A 25,603-nucleotide genomic window follows, 5' to 3' on the forward strand; every position below is an offset into this window, starting at 1 on the left:
GCCTCTCCTTAGAAGGTGGCGAATTACAGCTTAAGTCCCTGAAAAATATGGGAAGAAATAATCTAATAAAAGTATTTCTAAGCACTTGAAAGATGGGCAGAACCTGAAGAGCAGCTCATAATAGGGCAAAGATCTTGTAGCCAGAGAAACAGAAATGTTTGTTGTCTAGGCTCTGGCTCATACGGCATTTTCATTTAAAATTAAGGAAATCTGGCTCATACAAGACTCTCATGTGCAGGGTGTAAATGTGATTTGCGCTATATATCTCATGAGCAAATAGCAGTGATCCTCTGTTTAAAATGCTCAGATGAAGTGTGGGCTCCTGGGATCTCATATGGACTCATTTCTCCATGACTTCCATTCACATCCGAACAGGGGATCTAGGCATTAAGCACAGAGACTCCGGCGTGCCGTGGGACAGGCTGAGGACTAAGAAGAGTTTGGACAGACGGAGGAACGTGCAGAAAACCTTAAAGGAAATTTGGAAGCCAAGACACAGGAAAGAGCTCCGAGCGCACTGGGAAGTACTTGGGTGGTTGCAGTTTTGGAGTAATGAGTGGACAGACGTTTGCTGGAACATCCCAGATCTGTGCAGGGGACATGGGGCAGCATGGGGTCAGCCACCAACTTGGGGAAAGCGGGAGGGACCGGGGACCGAAGGAGTTAGCTGGAAAATCAATCACAGAAAATAATATGTCAAAAATAAGATAAAAGGCCACTGAGTGCAATGACAAAAACATATGGCGGCCCGGACTGATCTGTATGGACTCGAGCAGAGCCTATGCAATATAGGTATATTTTATATGTCTGTATATGACACCTCTGGTATGTGCTCTGTGCTCTGATGGTCGCACTCCACACAGTTGCTCTTGGTAGCCCTTGGCTCAGCACGTAACACGGTTGTGGTTGGCGAAGACGCCCAAGATAGCGCTGGTGCGTAGCTGCCTTGGTCAAAACTTCCTCTCGGGTGCAGAAGAAAACACCCAGCCCAGCTCGCTGCAGTGACACGTCCTGGGCAAACGCGGTGACGAGCTGCCCTTGCTGCTGCCCGAAGCCCCGGGATGCAGCAGCCACACGGAGCAATCCATGCCCAGGGCAGCACGCAGCGGGGACAGGACGTGTGAGCTCCTGGGGTGCCAATCTCCATGGAGAATCCGAGAAAGGAACAGGCGGCACTGAGGTGTCCTGCAGTGGTGGGATCACAGTCCACCCAAAAGCCTGGTAGCTCCTGCCCAAAAGAGGCTCCTAGAAACAGGTCTCCAGGCTGCCAAACTCCTGCTGCAAACGGCCAGGCTGGGGCCGCAGTGAATCAGCCCATGAGGAAGGAAGCGGGCGAGGGACGCTCCGAGGAGGGACAAGGGTGGAGGAGATTCCCGAGGAAGCAGGAGCCTGGACAGACACATGCTCAGTGTGCTTCTGTGCTCCGTACACGATGGCCTCCGCTGATCCTGTGCTCTGGGACTGCTTTTGTCCATCAGTTGTGCAGCAGGGGTGTTTGCTGCTCTGCAGCCGCAAGCGGCCGGGAGGACCCGCGAGGTTTGGGCTGCCAGCGGGGAGCAACAGGGCCACTGGCCGAGGAAGGAGCAGCCGCCCCGGGAGGGCTCCCCCGTCCCAAGCTCGACTAGAGTGAATAAGTGCAGAAGAACCCAGGCACCGGCAGAGCTTTCGCTTCCTCCCGCTGCCGCCCGTCCCCGGAGCCCTGCTGTCCACACAAAGCTCCCCTTCCTCCGCAGCCTCCGCCCGGCTGCAGGGAGGAACCTCCCTTCTCCCGAGCAGGAGTTTCCCTCTTAGTGCCTGCGATGGCAGCGCGGCTCAGGCAGAGGGGCAGCGAGCAAGGCTGCGAGAGGAGCCCAGGTGTCCATGAAGGAGCCACAAGGAGCTTCTCCTTCCCAGAGGAGCGCAGGGCAGAGCGGGACGCGCGGCGCACGGAGGGGCTGCCAACGGCACGGCCTGACGAGACCGGGGCCAGGACTGTCCCGTCTGCCCGCTGCGGCTCCGGGTGCTTCGCAGCGCTGCTCTCCCCAGCCCCGCGCTAGGGCTGGCCATTTACCCCAGTGCAAAATACACAATTTTAGGCTGTGCAAGGTCTGTGTCTCCCTGCACCTCCTGCAGAACGCCGGGTGCTGACACGTCCCTGCGGAGCGCAGAACAAAGCGGGCGCCGCGGGCAGGCGCTGCGAGGAGGAACAACAGCACAAATGGGCGACTTGCATCAGAGGATGTTGCCGCTTTCTTCTTCGTGTTTCACTGGCAGGAAACCCAATGCAATTGCTTTTCCCACCTAGTTGCTCGAGCCAAGCAGAACATGCCAGTTGTTTACATCACTAGCAGTGAGAGATGAGAAAAACGCAGCAAGGGGCTTGTAGAAATTCAGATGCTGCCCTGGGTGTGAGCAAGGGTCGCAACCAGGATTTTGATCAGCAACAAGAATATGTAAAGCCTGGCTTTAGATCTAAGTGTATTTTCTAGCTAATAAATAGCAGAGACAGCAGGAAGACCCCAAACCTCTCTAGCCGAAGGGCACAGAGGTTCCCTAGGAGACACCTTTGGTTGGCAACTGCTGCTGTGCAGAGAAGCTGACAGTGGCTGTTTTACAAGTGTCCCTACAGTTGCCTCTTGCAAAAGACAACCTGGACAAAAATAACCTTGTCACAAGAGGAAGGTTATCCACCAATCTGCCTTTTTTTTTTCTTTTTTAGGAAAAGAAGCATAACCCCAGGGGAAGTGATGAGCGCCCAGCAAACGATCCCTCTCAGTCACATGAAGGGTTTCTGTGCTCCGGGGCTGCTGATTAAGCAGAAGGAGGAGCGCACAAACCCGGGCGCTGTGTGGAGGGGAGGCTCCTTCCACGGAGCGGGGACACCCCCGGAGCGCTCGCGTGGCTGCCGAGGGGGCTCATCCAGGCTGCCGCCTCCCGCAGGAGCGATCCTCGTTGGTCCCCACAGTGCACGGAGCTTCCCGGCAGCACCCGGGATAGGCCTGACTGCGGTAACGCGCCCGGGCCCGCTGGTGCCCGCTGAGCCTGTCCACCCCGTTCGGGTTACCCGAGGTGCCGTGGTTCTCCCGGGAGGATCCCAAAGCAATATGGGCTGCCCTCCACCGCTGGCCAGCACTTGTGCTCAGCACCGGGCAGTGGTGGTACAAGGACAGTTCAGGGCGCCATGGAAAACGTGTCCGGGCCCGGGCCCGGCCTCCAACTGGGTCCTGTCCCGAGCTCCGCTCCGGGCTCGGGCAGCCCCCCGCGCCCCTCTCAGAGCTGGGGGGACCCAGGGCGCCCTCCCACAGCCCCTGTCAGTGACAGGTTTCTCTGAGCTGGGAAAAACATCCCCCCTGCTCGCCTGTCCTCCTGCCCAGGGCACCATTTCCACTCATACGGAATCACTTTAGTCAGGAGCGTGGCCTTCGGAAAGCTCCGGGCTCAGACAGGAGAGGCGTTCAGCACCTCTCCTTGCAGCTCCCGCCGATGGGGTTTCGTCTCCATCATCTTCGTGCGGTTTGTCCGGAAGGAGCGAGTGGCAGAGACAAGCGGGACAGAGAGCAGCCGAGAACTCAGTGCCCAAGGGAGGAAGGGGGCTCCCATGGAGAGGTCAGTAACGAGCCCCGAGCAGGCCAGGCCGCAGGGACACTCACATCTCCCCATGCAGCAGGTCCAGCTGCCCCTCTGGTACCTGAACTTGACTGAGGCAACCCAAGAGCTGCTGAAAGGGCTGCCTGGCCTTGAGGACATCAAACAACTGGAGCTTTTACAAATTCAGAGCAGCCTTAATCTTTAAATCCTAAACTTTGCGGTTATATCGCTACACTTAGGGAGCCTGAAGTTACAATATGCCTGGCTAAAGAAATCAGAACTCTGAAATAGAAGCAGGAACTGAGATCCCACATGCAGGGCCTCAGCTGGAAGCAGCCTCACCTCAAAGGCTGGTAATGCTGCAGGCAGCGCAAGCCTAACATGGAACAGCATTTGGCTAAGCCTTGCATAGAGGATCGCTGGGGACTGCGCTCCTGCCAGCTCTGCAGCACCCACAAAGACACTGGGTGGTCAGAGGGAACCAGCTGCATCTCCTTCAGAAAGGGCCTGAGTGGTGCCGAACTCGCTGCTCGCCCACGAGCAGAGACGCTGCTGCCACCTCCTCAGGACGGAGCGGAGCGGAGCGGGGCCGCCCCTCCGCGACAGCGTCTGGAGCAGGCGAGGAGCCCCCGGCAGGAGCCAGACCCATCGCAGTGCAGAAAGGAGTCAAAAAGGCCCCTGCAGCCGGTGGCAACCGGGGCTGCCGGGTTAATCTGGAGGCAGCGGCGGCTCCTCCAGGAGCAGCGCGTGGGGGCAGCGTCCCGCTCGGCTGCGCTGTGAGGCCGCAGCAGACACCGCGGCAGCAGCCAGCAGTGACCACGGCAGAGTTAGAGCCTCGCTGGTGCTCCGGATTTCCTTCCCCTCTACCACTACGCTGCAATTCACACTTCCAGAGAGCAACACACGGTCTGGGGACTCACGGGAAGCAAAAGGCAAGAGCAAAGCACCCCCGGCCGCTGCGCGAGCGCAGCCGCTGCCCTGTGAGGCCTGCAGAGCATCGAGTCAGACGCGGCCGTCGCGCGCGGCCCTGGGCTCGGCGCACGAGGCAGCTCCGCTGCTTGGCGGGACGGGACTCTCCAGAAGCGCCGATTTAGAAGTGACACAAAGCCCGGAGCGGCCTGCCCTGACCTCGACTATCCCGTGTCACTCTCTCCATCCCGCACCAGGATTCCTCTCCCCAGCACCGGGCAGACGGCTCCTTCTGGCACCACACAGCCAGGGAGGAGGAGGAGCAGTTCCTGCTGTTGAGCAGAAACAAAAACGGGAACCTTTTTTCCTTTAGCTCTACTGCTCGTTTAGGACAGTTTTGAGTTCAAAGGACCCACAAACTACTCGGTATTTAAGTGTGTTTGGAACAAACCTCTCAACAGCATCTAACTCCAGCACGCAGCAGTAGCCACTCTGAAGCTCCACTTCTTTTCACGCTTCCGGAGCCATTTCCCAGCCCATCCTCATTCCAGAGTCTGGAAGCACTTGGTGCAGCCACGCGAGCTCACGTTGAGGCTGGAGCGGTGACTTGGACTCGAGCTGTGCTGGAAGCTGTTCTTGCTTTCCTGAGAGGCTCCAGGGAGCAGCACTCTCCTCTGCACAAACAGCCGTTCTTTGAGGGACTCCCTCATGGTGTCAAAAACAGAGATCCTATTGCAAAGCCCACGAGAATGGAACAACTTCCACCGTCCAGCTCTCGAGACACCTGCTGGAGTCGGTACGTTTATATTTGAAAACTAGAAGCAAGAAGAGGGGAACAATCTTGTTACAATGTCGGTTTGGCCCTGGTTGCAAGGACCGATGTGTCTGGAAGACGTGGCCGTTCCTCTTCAGGCCGATCATTTATTCAGCGACAACCTCTGCACTTTCTGGTTCCCATTCTGCATTGCTGAGTGTGACTGAGTTGATTATGCAAGTTGCCTCCTTTTTAATACTCCAAGAAGAAATTAGCTCATGACCACATTGGCATTTAAAATATGAAACCACAAGTTAAATTTTTAATCTGTTCCAACTCTTTCTACTCGTATCAGATCAACAACTTGCACATAAATCATGAGGATTCAATCCTAAGAAAGATGTTTCTGGCCCAGCTGCTTGAAGCAGCATTGCTAGATTGAGAACAAATACCAATGTACAACCTGGTGTAGCACCAGGCTCAGCAAAACTCACAACCGGACAAATTGCAGTTAAATTATCGTTAACCGGGTTCCAGCCTCCTGCTCTTCGCAACAGAAGGAAGCCTGGGACAGGGTGCAGGAACACGGTGTGAGAAGGGATGGTGCTTTTAGGATGCCCAAGGCCACTCTATGGGACAGAGGTAGCAAACTGGGCGGTGGGAAGAGCAAAGCTGGGCTCTAGGTACAAAGCTGGGCTCTAGGTACAACTTCTCCAGATGGAGGATTCTGCCCAAAGCGGCTCCACGTTCACTCCGAGATGCCGCTGCGCCGGCCCGAGCGCGACCCGCGGCCCCAAGTGCTTTTCACTGTGGCAGAAGTCTCCAGAGAGCCCCACAAAATGCAGGATCACAAGTGCAGAGGGAGCACAGGCTGGGAACGAACACACTAAACTCTCCAAACTGGCAAAATCTGCATTTAATTTACAACATAATAAAGGTTACAGGTAAAAAGCTCAACAGAAAGAGTGAAAAGGCCTATTACATATTACACAAGTGTACAAACTTCTGTACAAAGCCCCTGGATGTTATAGTGTCCCCTCCTGTAGAGGCCAGCTGTGGCCTCTAAGCTCTGAAATAATGAGAGCTTGTACAAATCCAGGGAGGGGAAGAGCTTTAAAAACAATGAGCAAGAAAGCTTCCCTTTCCAAGAAAGAACTTGCAAAGAGCCACTACGAGGGGAAAAAAAAAAAGAAAAAAAAGTGAAAAGGGGAAGAGATTTGGGGTGGGGAGGAAGAAAAGGGTAGAATGACAGAGATGGAAGGGGAAAGAGGGAAAAAGAAAGAGGAAGGGAAAAAAAATAAAAGTCTTGTTCAACTTTTACTTGCCTTTACTAGTCTTGCCCTAAAAAGTTGCCTTCATAAAACAGACTGGCAGGGAAAAGAAAATTTTATATCCTGAAAAGAAGCAAATCTAAAAAAAAAAAAGAAGAAGAAAAGAAAAGGGGGAGAAAAGCTTTTGAAGAGCGTGGAGTGTTTGGAGCAAGAATGCCTGAGGACTGGACCATTGTGAGTAGCAACCTATACCCCCTGCTGCACAACTGTGTCAGGGCAAAGCTGCTGCGTTCGTCCCCACCGTGTTTTCTGGTAGATGTGAAACAGGAGGGGGAAACCTGCCCGGCCCTCGAGGCATCGCGCGCCGTGGGGCGGCTCCCAGCTCGTTCTTCCCTCGATAACACGATGGCAGCAATCGCTGTGCAGCAGCACAAGCCGCAGCGGGGTCGGGGCACCCGTCCCCGGCAGCTCCCGGGACGCGGCGGAAGGGAAGGAAGCGGCGCCGCGGCGTCCGGAGCGCTCGTTTTCCAGGTGCTCCCACGCACGCGCTGCCACCGGCTGCGGATACTGCTCCCTGCAGCAGACACATCCCGGAGGAACCCCCAAGCAAAGGAATGTGGCTACACAGCTGAGCTGCATTACACAGTGCAGAGAATCCAGAATAGACCTCAGGAAAAAGAGCTCTACTTTATGTAAAATAACACCACTGTACCTAAATACCTTTGAAACAGATTTTGCAATGTAAAAAATGAGAATCTGAAGGGCAGGAGCAACTATCCAAATCAAACTCCTCATTTTATTCAAAGGACAGAAGTCATGAAGTAGTATAAAAGAAGAACAGGTAAAGTTAGGAAGCCAACCTGGGGACTGTTCATTTAAGGTGAGGCAGATTCTGAGAATTCATATTCTGCCTGTAAGCAGCTCTCATTTCTCACCTGCTGTTGCTAGCAGACAAAAATAAAATATTGTGAATATTGTGAGCTTAGCTGTTAATTATGCAAGTCCTCCAATGCTTCTGATGGCTGATCATTTTCACTTGTGCCTTTTCTATCTCATACCTACTCTAATCTCACAGGTTCCATCTGCAAATAAAAACGAAGTTATTTGAATTAGAAAGGCCATCAAGTTAGACAGAAGGTGTCCTCCACCGTGTTCCCTCTGCTTTGAGGAAAGGTTCCTCAGTGGAAAGGATCATCACTGCTTTGCTGTTTACAGCTTGCACAGTGCAGAGAGTGGCAGTTCCTTGGCTCACCGTGCTGCTATAGGCACCAGTGCAAGCCCAGATCCATCCACATATGCATCCGCATGCATCCATGTATGCATCCATGGGGCATTTGACCGGACAATATCGGGGCACAGTGCGGGAATCCCACTTTCATAAACTGGTGGGATGCTGTAGTGTTTTTGGTAGTAATTAAAAAAAAATGGATTTAAACTTAAAAAAGGGGAAAAAAGGAAAAAGCAAATCCACCACAATGCTGGATTTTGTAAAGTTAAAATAAAACTGACCTATATTTTGCAAGTTTTAGATCTCACATGGATGTGATTTCTGAAAGGCTTGACCCAGCATATGCCGCATTCCCGTAGACTGGAATTGCTCCAGGGCAGGGCGCTGCTCCCGGTGAGCTCTGCACCTGGACAGGCCCCCTTGCAGCTGCCACTAAAGGTAACTGTGGCTCTGCCCCTGCGACTGGTGGACCAAAGTTCAGAGTAAAGGCCTTTAGGAAGAGAAACGGCTAAGAAAAGGCTGCCAGATATTTTGGTTCAAAAGGAGATGGGAGCTGTATTTTCTTAAACATACATATAAAAACATTTGAAGACAGATCTTTAAAGGATATTTCACTTCTCCAATCTTGATATTATACGTGGTTAGGACACCGAAATTTTAAAAAGACGATACTGCACATGAACAGTTTCTGAGTTCGTAACTCCCCCCTCCCTCAGCAACCCCCTGCTCAGATCAGTAAGGACGGGGTTGGCTTCTTGCCCGGCCAGGCCTCCTTGGCATATTTCTTCTTCTTGGGTTCGTTCACAGCTTCGGGATTAAAGACAGCAGGGTTTGGAGCAGGGTTCATGGTCACTGTTGAGGGTACGACAGGAGTCAAGTCCACGTCGGGGGCAAGATTCGGGTAGGGCATGGGCAGCCCCCCGATGAGCGCTGTCCCGTGGACGCCGTGCGACTGGGAACCCGCCTCGTTGTGGGTTGGGGGTAACCCACCATACAATCCTCCGCTGTACGGGAAGCTCTGCATGCGCCGCGACGCAGAATCATCCGTCGTCAGCGAGCCCGGATTCTCCAACCGTTTTTTCTGTAGGTGGAAGTATTTGAAGAGTTATTCGGGACGCACGGAACAAGAAAGCAAGCCACATAAACTGGATTCCAATGCCGTTTTCCCCGAAAAGGCACCTAGGCTGGCAACACACAAAGTAGCCACAAACGTGGGTGGATTTTCCACCTCTTTGTCCCAGCCTTCTTTTGACGTTCCTTGAAAGCTATTTTATAAACTATTAGCAATGCACAATGAAGGAAGGGGTGACAGAAATTGAGATATTAGCTCAGGCTTAACTTAGAGCAGCTCTGCGCTCCTCTTCGCCTCCTGAACTCACTTGTGAGACTTGAGCTTATCCTGAAGACCAGACCATGAAGACACAGAATCCCTCCTTCCGCACACAGTGAAAAACAAGTGCAATTTTTAGATCACCTTGGTGATTTTGTCTCTCTCCTGATCATTTGAATCGACAGGCAGTCTTATGTAGAATTATCCTTTCCACATGATTTAGTCTAAACTAGTGATCAGTGACATTATTACAGTGTTCCTTGGCTATTCTGAAGTTCTTCAGACCTTCCCTACTCCTGCAGAATTCAATTCCAATGTGTTATTGTAGAATTGAGCGGGGCTTGAAGAGAAACTGTCCAATTTGCTAAAAAAGAAGTTAACTGCAAGAAGTGAACACAATGTCTGGGTAACAATAAAACAGTTTCCATCATAGAGCTCTATGTTTAAGGTTATTAAAGATTTGGGAGTTACTCTACCTTTACAGGGACTACTGCAGTCTGTACCATGTTCCTGAAACGTCCAACAGATGGGTCCACATCCTCTGTAAAGGGAAGCACAGCAAAGTTTCAGTAAGAATACAGAGGAAAAAAACCATTTGTCAGGTAAAGCAATCTGTAGGAAGAACTGGTCTTCTCCAAGCTGGTGTTGTGGTAACCCTCAGTAAGAACAAGCAGACCACAGTAAAGCAAGTAACTAAGTGTATGGATGGGGACACCTACTGGTTGCCTCAACATGGGCTTATCAGCCATTCTGGGGAGAAAGGTAAAAGAAACTGCTAAAAGAAACCTAATCTCCAGAGGGTAGGCAAAAATCCGTAATTATTAACAACTTGCACTTGTTAATGATACCTTATATCGACAATGCTCCTATTAGTAGGAACATCATCAGTATCAAATGGCTAAGGAAGAAAAATGATTAATGAGGAACTAGATATACCTTCAGACATGTCATTTTGAATTAGAAGCACTTGTTTCAGATATGCAGAAAAGCAGGGAGAAAAACTGAGGAGGAGATGCAAAAACAGAGTCCGTGAGACAACAGGTAGGGAAAGCATTATGGGATAGAAGTTCAGTTCTCATTTAGATTCCAAAGTCGGTGACAATTTAAAAAGTCGTTTTGGACCCTTGAGATCCTTCAGACTGATGAAACTGTACAATGCAGCTGGGTGTGATGCTCTTGTCCAGGAATCACACAGAATTTTTATTGGTAGAACAACCAGAGAATCAGCAATCCAAGACCTGAGGGCTGTGACAGCTTCTCTGACAGAGCAGACCTCAGTCACTGCCAAATTTCTGTTCTCCTTCTTTATAAACAACCATGAGGGATTCCTGTGTGAACCCTGGCAAAGGGCTTCCACAGGCATCACCTAGGGGAAAACAAGCTAGACCAACACTCACCAGGGTTAATGATTTCATCGTCATCACTGAACGTCACTCTGGAGTTCTTCCGTTTTCTCTTTGGTCTCTGAATATCCAAGTTTCCTTCCTCTATGGTTAGTGTGGAAATTCTTTTGTTGTGGGCTGTATTAAACTCTGTCAGGTTCTAAGAATATATTCAGAGAAGAAATAGTCTAAGTAACTAGTATATGAAGTTTGCTTTAAGGATGTGACTGTGCATTTCAAAGTATATATCTATATGGCACATGGCTTAGCTTAAATTTTAGGCCTCTAAGGAAAATGGGTGCTCCAATGGCACACACACTGCTTCCTCACTCCTCCCTAGCTAACACAGGAAGCAAATCTGTGTTCACGGCTGTGTTACCACGGAGGGGACTCGAGGAAATCACCACTGGTTGGGGTGAAGGACTTGGCTGAAGGCTGCCTGCAAGAGCAGCAGGCTCACTAGGGCATGGAGCCAGGCCTGTCATGGCAGAATGACACGGTCTGTGGACACCTGCCAGCAGGAGACAACTTGGGCTGTCTCCAAGGTGAAGAAATGGGGAATGTGGACGTAGGCAAACAAGTGGGGAACGCTATCTCTTTTGATGGATGTTCCATCTAGGCACAAGTGTCACGGTGCTCACGTCAAGCTCCGTTTCCTCCTCCGGCAGGCCCAGCAAGCCCTTGAGCTCCTCGTCGTCACCACCCATCTTCTCGTCTCCTTTCACCGCCGACGGCAGCGTCTGAGGCTTCTCCCGCAGCGTGTAGGCCCGCGTGGACGCACCAAAGGAAACCGTGGAGTCAATGGGAATTTGTTGAGGTTTGTGAGCTTCCAAACGGATGTGACCCAAGAACGTGCCATGTGCTAAGAACAAGGGAATAGAAAACGGTCTGTTAGCCACCGGCTTGGGCTCGCCGTGTTGGAGCTCGAGTGCTGAGAAGTTCAGGACCTCTGCATGCACTCCTTTGCTCCTCGCCCTCATTAGCCTTTCATTAATTCTGATTATTGCCATCTGTCCCCACAACAATACAACAAGAAACAAAACAGAAAAACTCCACAAAGAAAAGTATGTCTCAGATTCAGAAATGTTTAACAACTGAAACATAGGGTTTCGTTTCTATTCACTAAAAAGCTCTCTTCTAGATTTAAGTTAATGTAAGTTCAAATTGGAAACACAAGGACTCTTCTGAAGTTTCCTGAAAGCAGTTTGGATTGAAGCCACTCCACATCCCATCCCGTTTAAATGTCACGTTACTTACTGCTGTTTAGATCTATGAGGAAAACCCTCTTGAGGTGTTTGTGATAGACCAAGGCAGCATGGACCCGAGAGCAGGACTGGTGGTCAATGGTGAAGTCACACAGATCAGGATTTCTCCCAAAAAGATAATACTTCTTCTCATCAATGATGAGTTTCTGGGTAGAACGTCACAAAAGCATGTTAAATTCCTATAATCCTTCAGGTCTTCCTGAAAAACACACACTCAAGAACACAAATAAACAGAGCAAAATCAAAGCAGTAAAACAATTGAAGCATCAAGAGTTGATAGATATTTTAGTTCTGTCTGAGACTGTTCGGCAAAGAAATGCAAATGTTGCCCTTGCAATAATCAGAAGAGATGAATATGGCCATGTCATTTATGCCCATTAAAAAAAAATAGTCAATTTAAGACAACCTGGAAAGGAAAATAACTCTCTGAAATATAAGAGTATCTCCTAGGAAAGAGTCTCTGGCATCTGCTCATATTTTTTTATACATTCCTTGAGGTAGATCTTGGACCTTGTCAAGGCCAGAAATCTAGGCTAAGAATCTCTAGTCCAATACAAAATATCAAAAATAAATATTTCTCTATAGTAACAGGAGATTTTCCAGACCTTTATTCAGTTTGGATTTACATCTTCACTACACATATTGCAATACAAATCCATATTAGCCTATTCAGGTAACTACTAATTTTAGGCTTTTGTTCTTTATTCCAGTCCTTCCTAGTTCCAGTCTCTTGCTTTAAACATTTTGCACATGGTAAAATCAGGCTTGTAAAACAGCCCTGAAAAGTAAAGGAACATGCTGACAAAATCCTATGGTACCTACGGTGATTTTTTACTAAGAAGTGTTGCAGATAAGAGCAATTCCTCACTCTTCTTGTCAGCTGTCTAAACCACAAGCTCAGCTAGAAATAACTGATATTTCAAACTAGTTACAGGGAGATTCTTATTTTTTTCAGAGCTCTCAAAGACTGACACAATGAACTCCTAGACAGGTATTTATGTGGTGACAATATTAAGTCTTACGGAAAATGGGGAAAAGCATGGAATTTCATAGCATTTCTCTTCCTCTGCCTTGCCTACAAGGCCTAGTATTCTACAAAGTACTTTGCAAATTCATGTCTGATTACCTGCCATCCATTATCAACTTTAAGGTTTGCCTAAATTGCTTCTTTTAGATTTCACTTTCCCTTCGATTTTTTTCAGTTTTTTTTTCCCCCGATGTGCTCTCTTGCATTTTGTAAGTTGAACTCTGCATTGTTTTGCTGAACACTTATTTCTGTATCATTTTCCAGGCCTCACACTGCAAGTTCGTATAAGCTGGTACTCATTAGTAAATATACAAAATGCATTAAATATTTATTCTCTTTTAGATCACAATTAGCAGATAAATATCAGTCAACTCCATACTAGTACATACCACAATCACTGAATTTCTACTTCTAATTAATGTCTTATTCATACCTAATGCAAATTATTCACTTTTAATGATCATTTCATGAGAGTAAATGCTGTGAGATCTTCTGATTTATGTATGTTTATATATAGATGGTCAAGCTGTCTGTGTATCAATCAGGCCCTTCCCTCCATCATTAAGCCAAGCAAGTTTTCAAACAATTGGCCATTTTAAAGATATTAATTTCCCGTAAGTTTTGTGAAAAATTGCCAGGTAAAGGATAACCACATCCTTAGCACCCTCAGTGATATACAGGCTGATAGAAAATCCACAAGAGCACTTATGGTTCAGCTGCAGAATAATCTTCTTTTTGAGTCTACATCTCATTTGATGGTGCAGAAATCACATTGTTAAGAGATTCACCTTCAAACAGATTATCTGGTGACAACTAGGGGTCAGATGCAAAACGAATGATGATTACCCTGCAATTGGGACATTTAAAACATGCAGTTCGCTCCTTTGAATCTACCTGTTAGGGAACAGCATACCTTGAAGCTTCAATTTAGAGGGGAAAAATAAAACAGGAAAATCAATATACTGAAACAAGGTTCCAGGGATTCTGCTGCCTACGTTATTATCACTTCCTGGCTCTTTACAAATACTGGTTTTCACAAGACTCCCACTTTGGAGCTCACCAGAAAGTATGAACCACTGACAAGAGTTTCAACGAGTATTTGGTTTCCTCACTTAAAAAAAAAATCAATTTATTTTTGAATATTTTACCTTAAACAGATCTCTCTTCTCCCTGTAAATACTTAAGGCTAGCATACTTTTGCTTTGCTTTCCCCCAAAGTTTTAATGGACACCTATCATTCCAGTAGTCCCTCTTACCATACATATTTCCCCCCTTAGGATTCCAGTAGTTTAATCCAAGTCCTCATCTGTGAATACCATCCTGCTTGCCATAACAAATCCTCTGAGGAAGATAATTAGGATTTCTGGAGGTTTCAGCTTCATAGCAACAGATTTATTACCCATCCTACATAGGATGTTACTCATTCTGTTCAGCACTCGAGTCTTCCATTCAATACACTTGAACCATTCTGTGATTCCACTTGGCTGCTGCTTGTCCTTCCCACAAACTTTTCCTTTTACCCTTAGGCGTTTAAAAAAACCTTCTGTGCAAACAAAATCCTGATGCAAACAAGTGAATCTTAAGAAGCTGTTTCATATTTTCCACATTTCAGTGTTGTGCATCCACAAAGTCGCTATCTCATGGTCTCAAGTACAACAAAAATTGGTCCAACAGTTTCTCATTCTCACTGACAGCTTGATCCAAAAGAAGTTTCTTGCAAATTACACTGAAAAGGGTGCAAGTGATAAGACAACACCATTCTAACTTGACAGTATTTCAAGAGATTGTGCAAAGATACAAATAAATTAATAAACTGGAAGTGCTACAAAAAGCAGTAAGGGAAGACCATTTTATTTACTTTATTTCAATAGAGTGTTTTGAGAAGTTTTGTGCCGCTGAGTTATAACCCAGTGTTTTCCTTCATACACTGAGCTTAAACGCTGCATGGCTTGTTTAATGTCGCACTTCTGAGACCCAGCAATCACAAGTGTGACCTCAGGTCTCTGCACAAGACCTGGGCCACAGATGGCTCGGTTAGTATCAAGTGCTTGATAATCCCCAACGGTTTAAGAACATTCTTACCTTGGTACTGCTATGTACACAGCATATCTACATAAAACATGACAAGACAGAGCAGGGCTCACAGAAGGTCTCGAGGTAGGAAGGCTGAATTTTGTTTGACCATGTGCTACAGAGCAGACAAGCCAAAGTCACTGCCACTTGGCTTTGCTCACTGTGGCCCAGAAAAAGCTATTGAAAAACTCAAAACCAAGTATAATCCTCACATAAGAGGCCACTGGGAATGCAGTGAGAAGGATCAGCTGAGAAGCACCCTTATTACAGCTCTCTAACAGCAGTTTTGAAGCAACTGGGTCCAAGCAGCCCTGCCTCCTGTGAGCTAATGAGGTCCCATAAAGATAAGGTAAATGTGTTAGTGTCTGGTTCCTTTCAAATTGAGGCTGACCTAAATTGTTCCCTTGCTCATGGTTTTGTGTCTGTGTCATCAAATAGGGACTAAGAGCACTCAAAGAGAATGTAAATTCAAGAGCTCTGCTCTTTTATCCCTATAAAGGCAAACCTAAAGCTTCATTTAACTGCTTTCTGGCCTAGGAAGAACGGAGTTTATTTGTCAGATATCTATTTATGAAATTTGAGATACCAATCAAGTTTTAAATAGCAAATCTCTCTCCTGCCAGGCACCAGAAAGGGCTCTTAATATTTGTCAGATGCCTCTGTGGCAGCACACAGTAAAACAGAGCAAACATCAGCCTGCAGATCCCCCAGCCTTTCCTGATCTACCAAGCTTTTCATTCCCCAAGTTCAGAGGATTTGGTTCACCTCCAATTTTATAAACTTTTGCTCTCCAGAAACATTTCTCTATGTTAGTCAAACTGCAAGTAAGAAGCAGTCTCTCTATGGCTAAAATATGGTTGCTGTCTTGGATCTCTGACAGTAAAGTCAGAGGGTTTATTTATTTGTTTATGACCTATTACTTTTGATTGAAAATATTATTTTAAAAAATCTGAATGCTGATCAGGACAGCAATAATAGGACCTCTAGTTATCAGTGATGCAAGACAAAGTAGGAAATATAAAGTAAGGAGACAAGCTCTTCTGCAATAATAAAAATAACACATTCAAAATAAAAACAATTCTGTGTTGATTATAATACTCAGACTTAAGAGTGCAGGCAAAGGAAAACTGTTTCACTTTATCCAGAAGCTTCAAAACATCTGGAAATAAGTGAAATCCTTCCAGCTGAACATGGGAAATGCAAGGACTAAAAAGTTTCTTACCACTGCTGCCTATGATACATTGGTCATGTAGATGTATTTTCATACCTCAATGAGTTTGTCTCCTTTGACTACATCCAGGTGTAAGCCAGGTGGAGGTTTCCCTGCCCTGAAAAATGAATAAAGAAAAATACAACATTAAATATGCACATATGTATAGTACTGGAGCCAGAACACACCAAAAGAAAACACACGCAAGCAGATTTACTTTGGGGAAAATATGAAACCCCCACAACTGCTGCCTCCTTCCTGCTGATTCACTCTGCCTGCACATAAAACATCCATTTTTTAAATGGAAGTTAAGCCGACAACACACAGGGGGCATTCCAAGCTTTATTTCTCCAGGGAAAAATAGCTCATTTACAAAATGAATCCAGCTGCTCCCAACAGGACTAGAGGCAAGGCCAGCAAGCCCCCAGCTCGAAAAGGGAATTGGCTGGGATTATTTTCAAGGAACTTGTCTGCTTAAGGGCCTGCTAAAACGCTGTTTCCTCGAGGTCTAAATCCTTAGCTGCTGAGAGGGAGAGAAACTTCCACCATTCTTCCCTTCTGGAACTGCTGATGCCCAACGCCAAAAAGGGGCCCCAGCTGTAACATTATTCAAGTTTTTGACCCCTGACTAGCATCATTCCACTCTCATCCTATAACCAAACTTTCCTACCAACGTGGAGAATGAAAGCGCTTAATGGAAGAGACTGCAGCTGCAGGAACTTTGTCAGGCAAATTTCATTATTCCCTCTGGGAAAGAGGGAAGAGAGGCAAGCGGGACTAGGCAATTTACAGGGAAACAACACTAATGTGCAGCAGAACCCATGCGGATTATCAAACATGATGTTCAAAACCAGGCATCTCCGTGGTGTGAATACGCTGCCCATCACTGTGTAGCTTCTTGGGCTGTTGGGAGCAAATGATGTTTCTCTAGTGCAGCTCTAAAATCCGGAATCTGCTCGTCTCCGTGGCTGGACTCGCTCCCTAGGGAATAGCAGGGAGCCAGTTCTCAGCTTTCCCGTTGTCCCGAGGAGCAGCCACCCAAGAGATCCCGCTCTCGTTTACACACAGAGCGGCCACAATGGGCAGTGACATTCTCAGCGTGGCTGGGGAAAAAAGAAAGGTCCCTTCTACCTGAAGCTGCTCACAGGGGTTAAACACGGATGTTTGCGCTTCCGAGACATGCCTTGCAGCGGGCACGTTGCTTCGCTCTCCTTAACCAGCTCGTTGTTATATACATGTTCTCCTAGACACCTTCACACAAGAACAGAGCTCTCCTGTTCCTACACCTCATTTCTTTCTCAAATATTGCAGAATTATTTTCCATTCTTGCTCTAAATCCCCCATACCAACCTGTTCTCATACCTTTCTGGCCCTTCTTGAATTTGTCAGCTAGACTTCCACTATTTTTCTTACCGAGCCCTTCTCCAAGGTTGTGGATGACACCATCCCACCAAGTAAGATGACTACAGCCAATACCAAACCTTATTGTGTTCAACCAGTGAACAGCAGTTAGGAAAGTGGAGGGACCAAGGCTTAGGGCAATCTACTGAGGTAGTGACTGTTTCCCGGGAATGGGACTGTGGGGGCAGAAGGAAAACCAAAACGTCCTCAGGGAAGTTAGGCAGCCCGGCTGGTTACGATCTCCAAGGAGCAATTCCCCGAAGCGAGAGGCCGCTTCATCCTGGGTACCCTCCAGCCCTGCACTGCCCCTATCTAAATAACTGCTGTCCCTTCCTGCGTGTCCCAGATCCCAGCTCTCATCTTGCACTAAAAGACTGGTCTTACCCATGTGCCGGCTTTCTGTGCTGCTTCAGTGTTTTCCCCTCTGCCCACGAGCTCTGGCAAACTTGTTTTCCTCCGTTCCTGAAAGATCTAGTTGCTCTGCAACACATTTAAAAACTCTCCAACCCTTCCCAGATCAACTCCACAAGTGGCTCTAGTTACTGAATGAGTCTGGCCTTTGCTTTTCTTTTCAGTGATATTTTCCTGCACACTCAGTGGTCAGCAGCTCCTAAAACCACTTTGGCAACAGCCTCACTCGTCGGGTCAGGGAAAACCTCCCGAGTGCTCCAGCTCCAGCACGGTGTCCTCCCGTGCACACAATCCTGTCTGATGGGCATCTCCGGCCATACGGCATCTTTCCACCCGACTTCTTATTTCATCCTTGCTGTTATTTCCATTCTGCTTTTACCTTCAGTTAGATTTTGAACACAAAAATAACAGTACTAACAAAAGACAGCACATTCTGAAATAAAGGACTTGAAAAATTTATCCCTTCTCTGACTTCTTTCAAATCAAAGCCTTCTATAGACTGTAACTTCCCCAACCAATTTATGCCTGCGAAACACTGCTCGGGATACTGTCAGGAAAGAAAAACACCTTTCTCTTCTAGAAAAGGAAAACACCTTTAGCACACACTAAATCAAAATCACCGCTAAGGCTGCTGAATTTAGTTTTCATAAAACTCTTCTAATGAAAAAGTAGCAAAATTCTCCAGTTGTGCGTTCAGTTCTGTGAAAAGCTGCAGAGCTGACAAATATCAGAAGTAATGACTGTATCTGGAAGTGTTAACACCCCTCGGGCTCTGCCAATGACACCTCTAATCCCATGTACCAAGGAGGTGAAATACTGCATGCAAGGCATTTGCTTGCAGAAATCCACGGGCACGAAGTCTTTTTGATCTGCTGTTAGTTTTCCCTTATTTCCTGCCTAACGGAGTCCTCTCCCTTCCAGTGACCAATGTATTAAAGCATCCATTAAACTGATTTTCCTACACAACTCAAAAAGATGGAGAAGCTACACCAAGTCAAGAGACTCTCTTCTCTCTAGAACATGGACAACCTGGTTAGGACTGCTCTGAAATAACGCATCGTATCCCAGAATTTGGATCCATGCAAGCTGCTTGCTCTTGAATGGGACAAGACCCTGTTCTGTGCCTTTCAAATCACACATGGTTTGAACAACACCTAGGACCTGCATCTCGGCGCTCTGCAATCGACCTTCAGACCAGATCTGCACTACCTGTTACTGGCTCCTTGGTTCAGCAAGTTGAACTGAGACAAAACGTGTTCGGATCCTTCGACTGGATTCCAAGGGCACTAAATTAATCCTCTGGATCACAGAGGTGAGAAGACAGTTTTTCTTCAGCAAGAATGAGCTTGCTGAAGCTGAAAGGTTCCAAACAAAACCAAAAACAAGGTTCAACAAGAGAGGTTCAAAACAAAACCAAAAACGAGATTCCACAAGAGAGATTTTAGGACAAACTGAGAGACAGAAGTAGCAAACTGCTAAACCCAGATGGTATTTACTGAAGTGATCTAAAGCATATCAAGTATCAAACAGCTTCCTACACATAACAATTTCACAATCTATTGCTCAAACTGCTCTCACTGCCAGAAGAATAAAGGTATCTACTGTGATGCTAATTTTAAAGCCTATTCTAAGCGTGATGCAGAAAATACAGACAGTAAATTCCAGGAGTCCAGGCTCACCATTTGTTGCACGGCCGTTTTATATCTTTGAGAGAATACTTAAAAATAATACTTAAGAGAAAAAAATTAATATGTTTTTTGAAGAAGCAAGTATTATCTTACAGCCTACCAGAATTATTTGAAACAATCAGAAGATATAAAAAAATGGTATCAATTGAGCAAACCGGCATTTTAAAAAAGGCTTTTGACAAAGTTATCAAGTGGTGCTAAGGAAATTAAGGTGCAATGGAGAAAATACTATTGCATAAAGGGATGTAAATACTTAAAAACTAGGAAAGAGCACGGCCCTGCACAGTACCATGTTTAGAAGACCCACGATCAACCTGGAAAAAGAGTATGAATAAACAAATGAGGGAAAATCATTATGGCAACAGTTATTCAGGACAGTCAAATCAGACTACAAGGCTGCAGCAGAGTATCACAATACTGAAATACTGCTTGAAGAAAAAAAAAAAAAACAGTCTGTAAATAAATTGGTATCCTTGAGCTCAGTGTAATAAGAAAGGGAAAGATGGCCTGAGCCACAGAAGCAGAACAAGGAGCTCCAAATTCACGACCGTCACTCAGGATCCAGAGCCATCGTGATGATTTTCAGAGAGAATCAACAGCTGACAAAGCAGAGACACCAGAAGGAAGAAATTTTTATGCCACTGTACAAATAAAATGTATTTCCATCTGCAATGTCATATTAGTTCTGGTTTCCTCATCTTGTAGAGGAGGGCACAAGGCTGCTAAAGCAGCAGGGAGGGCTTTGGACATGGAAAAAAATAGTAATTTTTCTCTTTGGGAGCTTTAGGCGCAAAAAAAAAAAAAGGAGGGGGGCAAGTCTTCACTCTCTTAGCCCCATTAATGAATGCTATAAAATTATTATATTAATTATATCTTGAAACACAGGAATGACAAGGCCTTGGATCTGAAAACAAGGAACTTTTTCCTATATTTGCATAATTTGTGGATGCTGAGGAATTAAACTCTGCTAAAAAAAGAGCAGTTAGAAAATTTATAGAGGTTAGGTCTGGTGTGAATTGTTAAACATGATAACTTAGATACAACCTTCTGCCCACAAAATCCTTAACTTCTGACAACCAAAAAGCCAGGAGTGCAGCCAAGGGGAAGGTGCCTTCCCCTGAAGTCTTAGGTACAAGTTATTGGCCACCGTCAAGACAGGAGACAGAACCAAATGGCTTCCATTGGTACAGCTGGTCTTGTGCTCTCTTCTATAGAAAGAAATGGAGATAATCTGTAAAAGGCTTGGTTATTTATTTGGGAATGAAGTCTCCATGGAATACAGCAAAATCACAGAACTGTAAACAAAATGTAATGCTTAAGATTACGGCCATGAATATTCTAGTGGAGAGAATTAAAGACTTTACAACATCAAAAACTGAATTGAAGTCACGCTGAATTAAACAGGAAAGTGAGTACTAAACAAGAAGGATCAAAGCAGTGATTAATTGATAGGATTACTTATTCTCCCTCTGAAAATATAGAAAGAAAAATTTCTCTGTATAAACAGTAAGAAAGGACAGGCCATCCACAATCAACACCACCAGCCATTGCTATTTCAAGTCATATTGCTCCATAACCATGTTCAAGTAAACACCCCATAGTTTTTTGGCCTCTATTACGGCCACTGGGAAGCTGTTCCAAAGCCATTTTATTCTGATGGTTCAAAATCCACTGTCATTTCTGCTGGACTAGACAAGTAAAGCTCTATCAAAGCCAGATCTCTTTTTTTCCTCCCCATCAAAACATTCACACAGGGTCTGGTTCAGTTTGATGTCAGCTTTCTTAAATACAGGTTACATGCTATACATTTTCATTAGTGTCATTATAACCCCAGCCTTTCCCTGCTTCAGCAAGATGTATCTTATTACACAGTGAGTGGAATATTGGTCTTTACTTATTTTTGATCAGCTGTATCTTATTAGTCATTGATGGTCAACTTACACACTTGAATTCCCTCCTTTTGTTTCCCAGTAGTGACTTTCTAGGTTTTAGAATAAATTCTTTTTATTAGAATTCCATCCAATATTTATTCCATCTTCCACTTCTAGGTTTCATCCTGTTTTTATTGCTCCAGACTTCAAACTACACCAAAAAGATTGGATAATACTCAGACTTTCATGCTGACCACACTTAACTTGTCTTGTTAGCAAGGGTTGTGGTCACTTTAATTTGAAAGCAAACAAACAAAAAAAGAAATAAATCCCAAACCCACTAACACGATCAGTCCGGTTGCTAATCCTTCAGAATACCTTTCTCGTAATAATTAATTCTCTTAATAACCAATTCTCTAACTGCAATTATGCATCTCCTAGAAGTAAACTCTTTGTAACACAGTTCTTATGTGGGCCATTCCTACCACCTCCTCCTAAAACGAAGCGTGTTCATCCGACAGAGCCACCCTTGGACAGACCGACTGGATCTGCTTCCCCACCTTCAGCAACTAGTTTCCACCAAATACAGTCTGGGAGCAGCACAGAGCAAATTGCAGGTTTTCTCAGCGTAGAGAAGCATACGAATTTTTGGCCTTATAGCCGACACCAATTGCTTTGAATAAGCACGCACATTCAACAAGGAAGAATAAAGCAGCTCAGAGAAAGAGACTTTGGTGCTTTGGGGCGGGAGGCCGAGCGCTCGGTACCGGAACCGGGGCTCTCTGCGGCATCGCTGGCGTCCGCGCGGCTGCCGCTTCCAAAGCTCCTGTGCCGGGACGGCTGCAGCACCTGCATCCAGCTGGAATTCAGCAGACTCACCGAGTCCAGCCCTACTTAAAGAGAATTTCTGAGCTTTAGCTATTAAGGACATAAAGAGGACAAGTAGGATTCGATTGTGTTAGTTTAAAATTAGGCCAATTATTTAGGTTTCTAAATGTGGGCTCAGATGTCTAAATTTATCCGCTTCCAAAAAAACAGCCCTGTGCAACTACTGGACACAACTTCTTGCCCAACCCCAAGGACCTTGTCCTTGGGACATGGCTGATCAAAAATACGTAAAGACCAATATTCCGTTTGCTGGATAATAAGCTACATCTTGCTAAGGCAATTTCCAGGACTCTAGGACTCATCATCTCCAAAAACTAATGTTCATTGTTGATAGAAAATGCCTTGTATGGGCTCAAAAAAATGTTATATACATTCCACTACAAGCTTGACAACTGAGCAACCGGAGTGTCAAGACAGACAGTAAGAGTAAAGGCAGGTTAAAGCAGGACAAAAAGAAGAAGGGAAGTGCTCCTTTGAACACAAAACCACCTCCCAGAATCATTTGCACCTCTTGTAAGTTGCTGCTACTCATTAAAAACCACCTCAGGAGGTATGCTAAAAATTTAACAAAGGTAAAGATATTTGTTACCTAGAATTTCTTCCTAATCTCACGATATGTCTAAATTGTTACCAAAGAAAGCACGATCAATATCTTTATTCCAGTTTTAAGTGCAAGTTTTGTGTCCCTGTTAGACATGAAGATAGGAATTACAGTACCTGCTTAAAGCTAGCGCTGGCATAAGAAAGTACTACTTAAGATAGAATTCATTATTTATCATCTGTATTGAGCCACTTTAACTGCTGGAAGTGAAAGAAGAGTAACTATTTTAAGGACTATGGAGCACACCATGCTAGGGTGAAAACTAACTTAGAGACAGAACGAAAACTGCGCACTGCAGTGGAGAAGGGTTTTCTCAAAACGGGATACTTAAACATAATCCATGTTAGGGAAGAACAGGTACTATACTGAAGACACATGTTCAAAAGCTGATATGAAAAAGAGGATTTTTATTTCAAGCCACCTGCTGATGGTATTTACTAGAACGAGTCCCCTGCCTTCAAATAACAGCACTAACATTGATGAACAGCATCGCAGTGCAGCACTAGGGATGCCAAAGATGGGAGAATGCAGAAATTCAGATCATGGAATAAACATGATTTGAAGAACTAATTACAGCGGCTGTCAAAATGACATGGAAATTCTGCCTCTCACTCCCTGCTCCACAGGCAGACTCACTCTCGGCCATGTCCTTGGAATATTAAAGCAAAAGATCCTGTCACTGAGAATTCACTACATCCATTCAAGGTAGCTTGGATAAGATCAAACCTCATCAGACATTTTATTATACCTGTAAAAACATGCAGCCTGTCTAGGCTCAATAAGTATTGCAATTTTTACATATACCGTAGAGGTTTAGTGGAAAGTAAATTGTTTCTTTAAAGAAAAACATGGCAAGAGTCCATATACTGGCTTTACTTTACCCAAGGAATATTTTAGAGAATTGTATTAAAATAAATTCAGGTTGCAAAAAGCTGGTCACCAAAAGAGCTTGGCAGTGCCAGATGGAGATGGGCCATGGTAATCGAGCAGGGTTCCCTTACTCATGGGTCTGAAAACCAGGCTTTAATCACATCCCTGACTCCCCTCCCACCTCATCTTTTTATCACTCAGTACAAGGGACTTGTGTTTCAAAGCCCCATCATGCTAGCACAAAGAGGGCAATTGCCTGCAAGACCCTGTCCTGCTTGTACCAGAAACCAGGCAGCTCAAAAGGCCCTTGCAGTTGCTACAGGTCTCTTTTCCAGATGGATTTTATTTAAGAATTCTTCTGCAACAGGATGCAAATCACTGAAACTGAAATAAATATAATTTGTTAAACCGTCAGCTATCCAACCTAAGGCTTCCAGAGACAGAAATCTCTAGTATTTACTACTGATTACAATACAACTTGTGAAGACTGTGCTATAAAACTGCAATGAGAAGAGGGGAAAAAAAAAAAAAAGGCAGATATATCAAATTCCAGGTGAACCAACCCAAATGTACTGGCACTGTTTCATTAATAGGTTTACTGTCTCCATCACATCATCATTATACGGAGCACCCTCTTGTCTCACACAGATGTCACTTACTGCATATACATAGCACAGATAACACAGTCAGGTACCCGGGCAATTCTCTTCCATGAGAGGCTTAAATGGCATTTACTGCTTAAAGCAAGGACTTGTAAAATAAGGAAAGATTAAAAGCCATATTTGCTAAGAACCCTTTCGCTGAGCACTATCATCCAAACGCTGGAGAAAAGCAGGGCCCGCAGCAAAACGCGGATGACTGTGCAATTAAAGACCGCAATCATGCACACACACATGCAAGGATTAATTGGCTGCTACCAGCTCACACTAATAGAAAAGTGCTCGACTCCCCAGCTCGGGCATTATGTCATTTTCCACAATGATTTAAAGTACCTGTCACTCGAACCATCAGTCCCACCTCACCAGGAAAAGGACGGGGTAGCGAATACCTATCTAGGCACCTACCAACGGCCAAGGGAAGGAGGAGGGTCCTCGGTGGCCGGACCCCAGGCCCTGCTCCCCGCGGGGCTGGAGCAGACAGTCTCGCAGGTCCCTGCTGCCCCTTCCTGAGACCCTAAAACCAACCACGTCTGTGTCTCTGACACCCCTTTCCCACCGCCCCTTTGCCCAGGCGTCCTGCCCCACACAAAACAGGGGAATTGCAGGATTTCTGGCGCCGCACACCCGGCTCGGGGGGGATATGCGCCCTCTCCGGCACCGCGCGGCCCGCTCGAAACCTCCGCAGAGCTCCGCGCCGCTCCGGCAGCCCCGCGGCTCCGGCTGCTGCAGGAGGCACCGGAGCCTCCCGCTGCCCCGCGGCCCGGCGCGGGGCACGAAGCAGAGCCGGGGGTGGCCGCGCTTCGCCTCACGCCGCCGCCGGGCCCGCCGCCGCCGCAGCCACTCCCCCTCGCGGCCCGGCGGGCGCCTCCGCGGCGGCGCGGTGCAGCGCGGCCCGGCGCGGGCAGCGGCGGGGCCCGGGGGCGGCCCGGCGCGGGGCGGCCCGGCGCGGCGCTCACCAGCTCGGGCACTCGAACAGCGAGAGGCCGCCGCCGCCGCCGCCGGGCGCGCTCGCGCTCGCCGCCATCTTGCCGCTGCCCCATTCAGGCGGGCGCGGGGCAGCCTGGGAAGCGGGAGGAGCGGAGCGCGCCGCGATCCCGGCGTGCCCCGCGCGGCGCCTCCCGGCGGGCGGGGCCGCCCGCTAGGCGCTGCCCCCCCCCCCCTTTTAAAAGGGTTTTAGCGTTAAAAAAAACGCGTTTTT

General features: G+C 46.7%; 1 protein-coding gene and 1 non-coding gene across 2 annotated transcripts; both read right to left on the reverse strand.

Moving 5' to 3' along the window:
• Positions 1-8,251: 8,251 nt before the first annotated feature.
• PPP1R8 (protein phosphatase 1 regulatory subunit 8) lies at positions 8,252-25,429 on the reverse strand. Its single transcript, XM_088531190.1, has 7 exons — positions 25,362-25,429; positions 16,074-16,134; positions 11,699-11,852; positions 11,083-11,303; positions 10,457-10,601; positions 9,536-9,600; positions 8,252-8,810 (listed from the first exon to the last, which is right to left on the reverse strand). Exons 1-7 carry the CDS (start codon positions 25,427-25,429, stop codon positions 8,457-8,459), a joined length of 1,068 nt encoding a protein of 355 aa, XP_088387316.1. The 3' UTR covers positions 8,252-8,456.
• LOC148593426 (small Cajal body-specific RNA 1) lies at positions 14,619-14,783 on the reverse strand. The gene has a single exon (XR_015913728.1).
• Positions 25,430-25,603: the final 174 nt, after the last annotated feature.

The sequence above is a fragment of the Tinamus guttatus genome, unplaced genomic scaffold (genome assembly GCF_059628265.1).
Source record: "Tinamus guttatus ecotype Peru unplaced genomic scaffold, ASM5962826v1 Tinamus_guttatus_pri_ptg000397l, whole genome shotgun sequence".
Taxonomy (NCBI): domain Eukaryota; kingdom Metazoa; phylum Chordata; class Aves; order Tinamiformes; family Tinamidae; genus Tinamus; species Tinamus guttatus.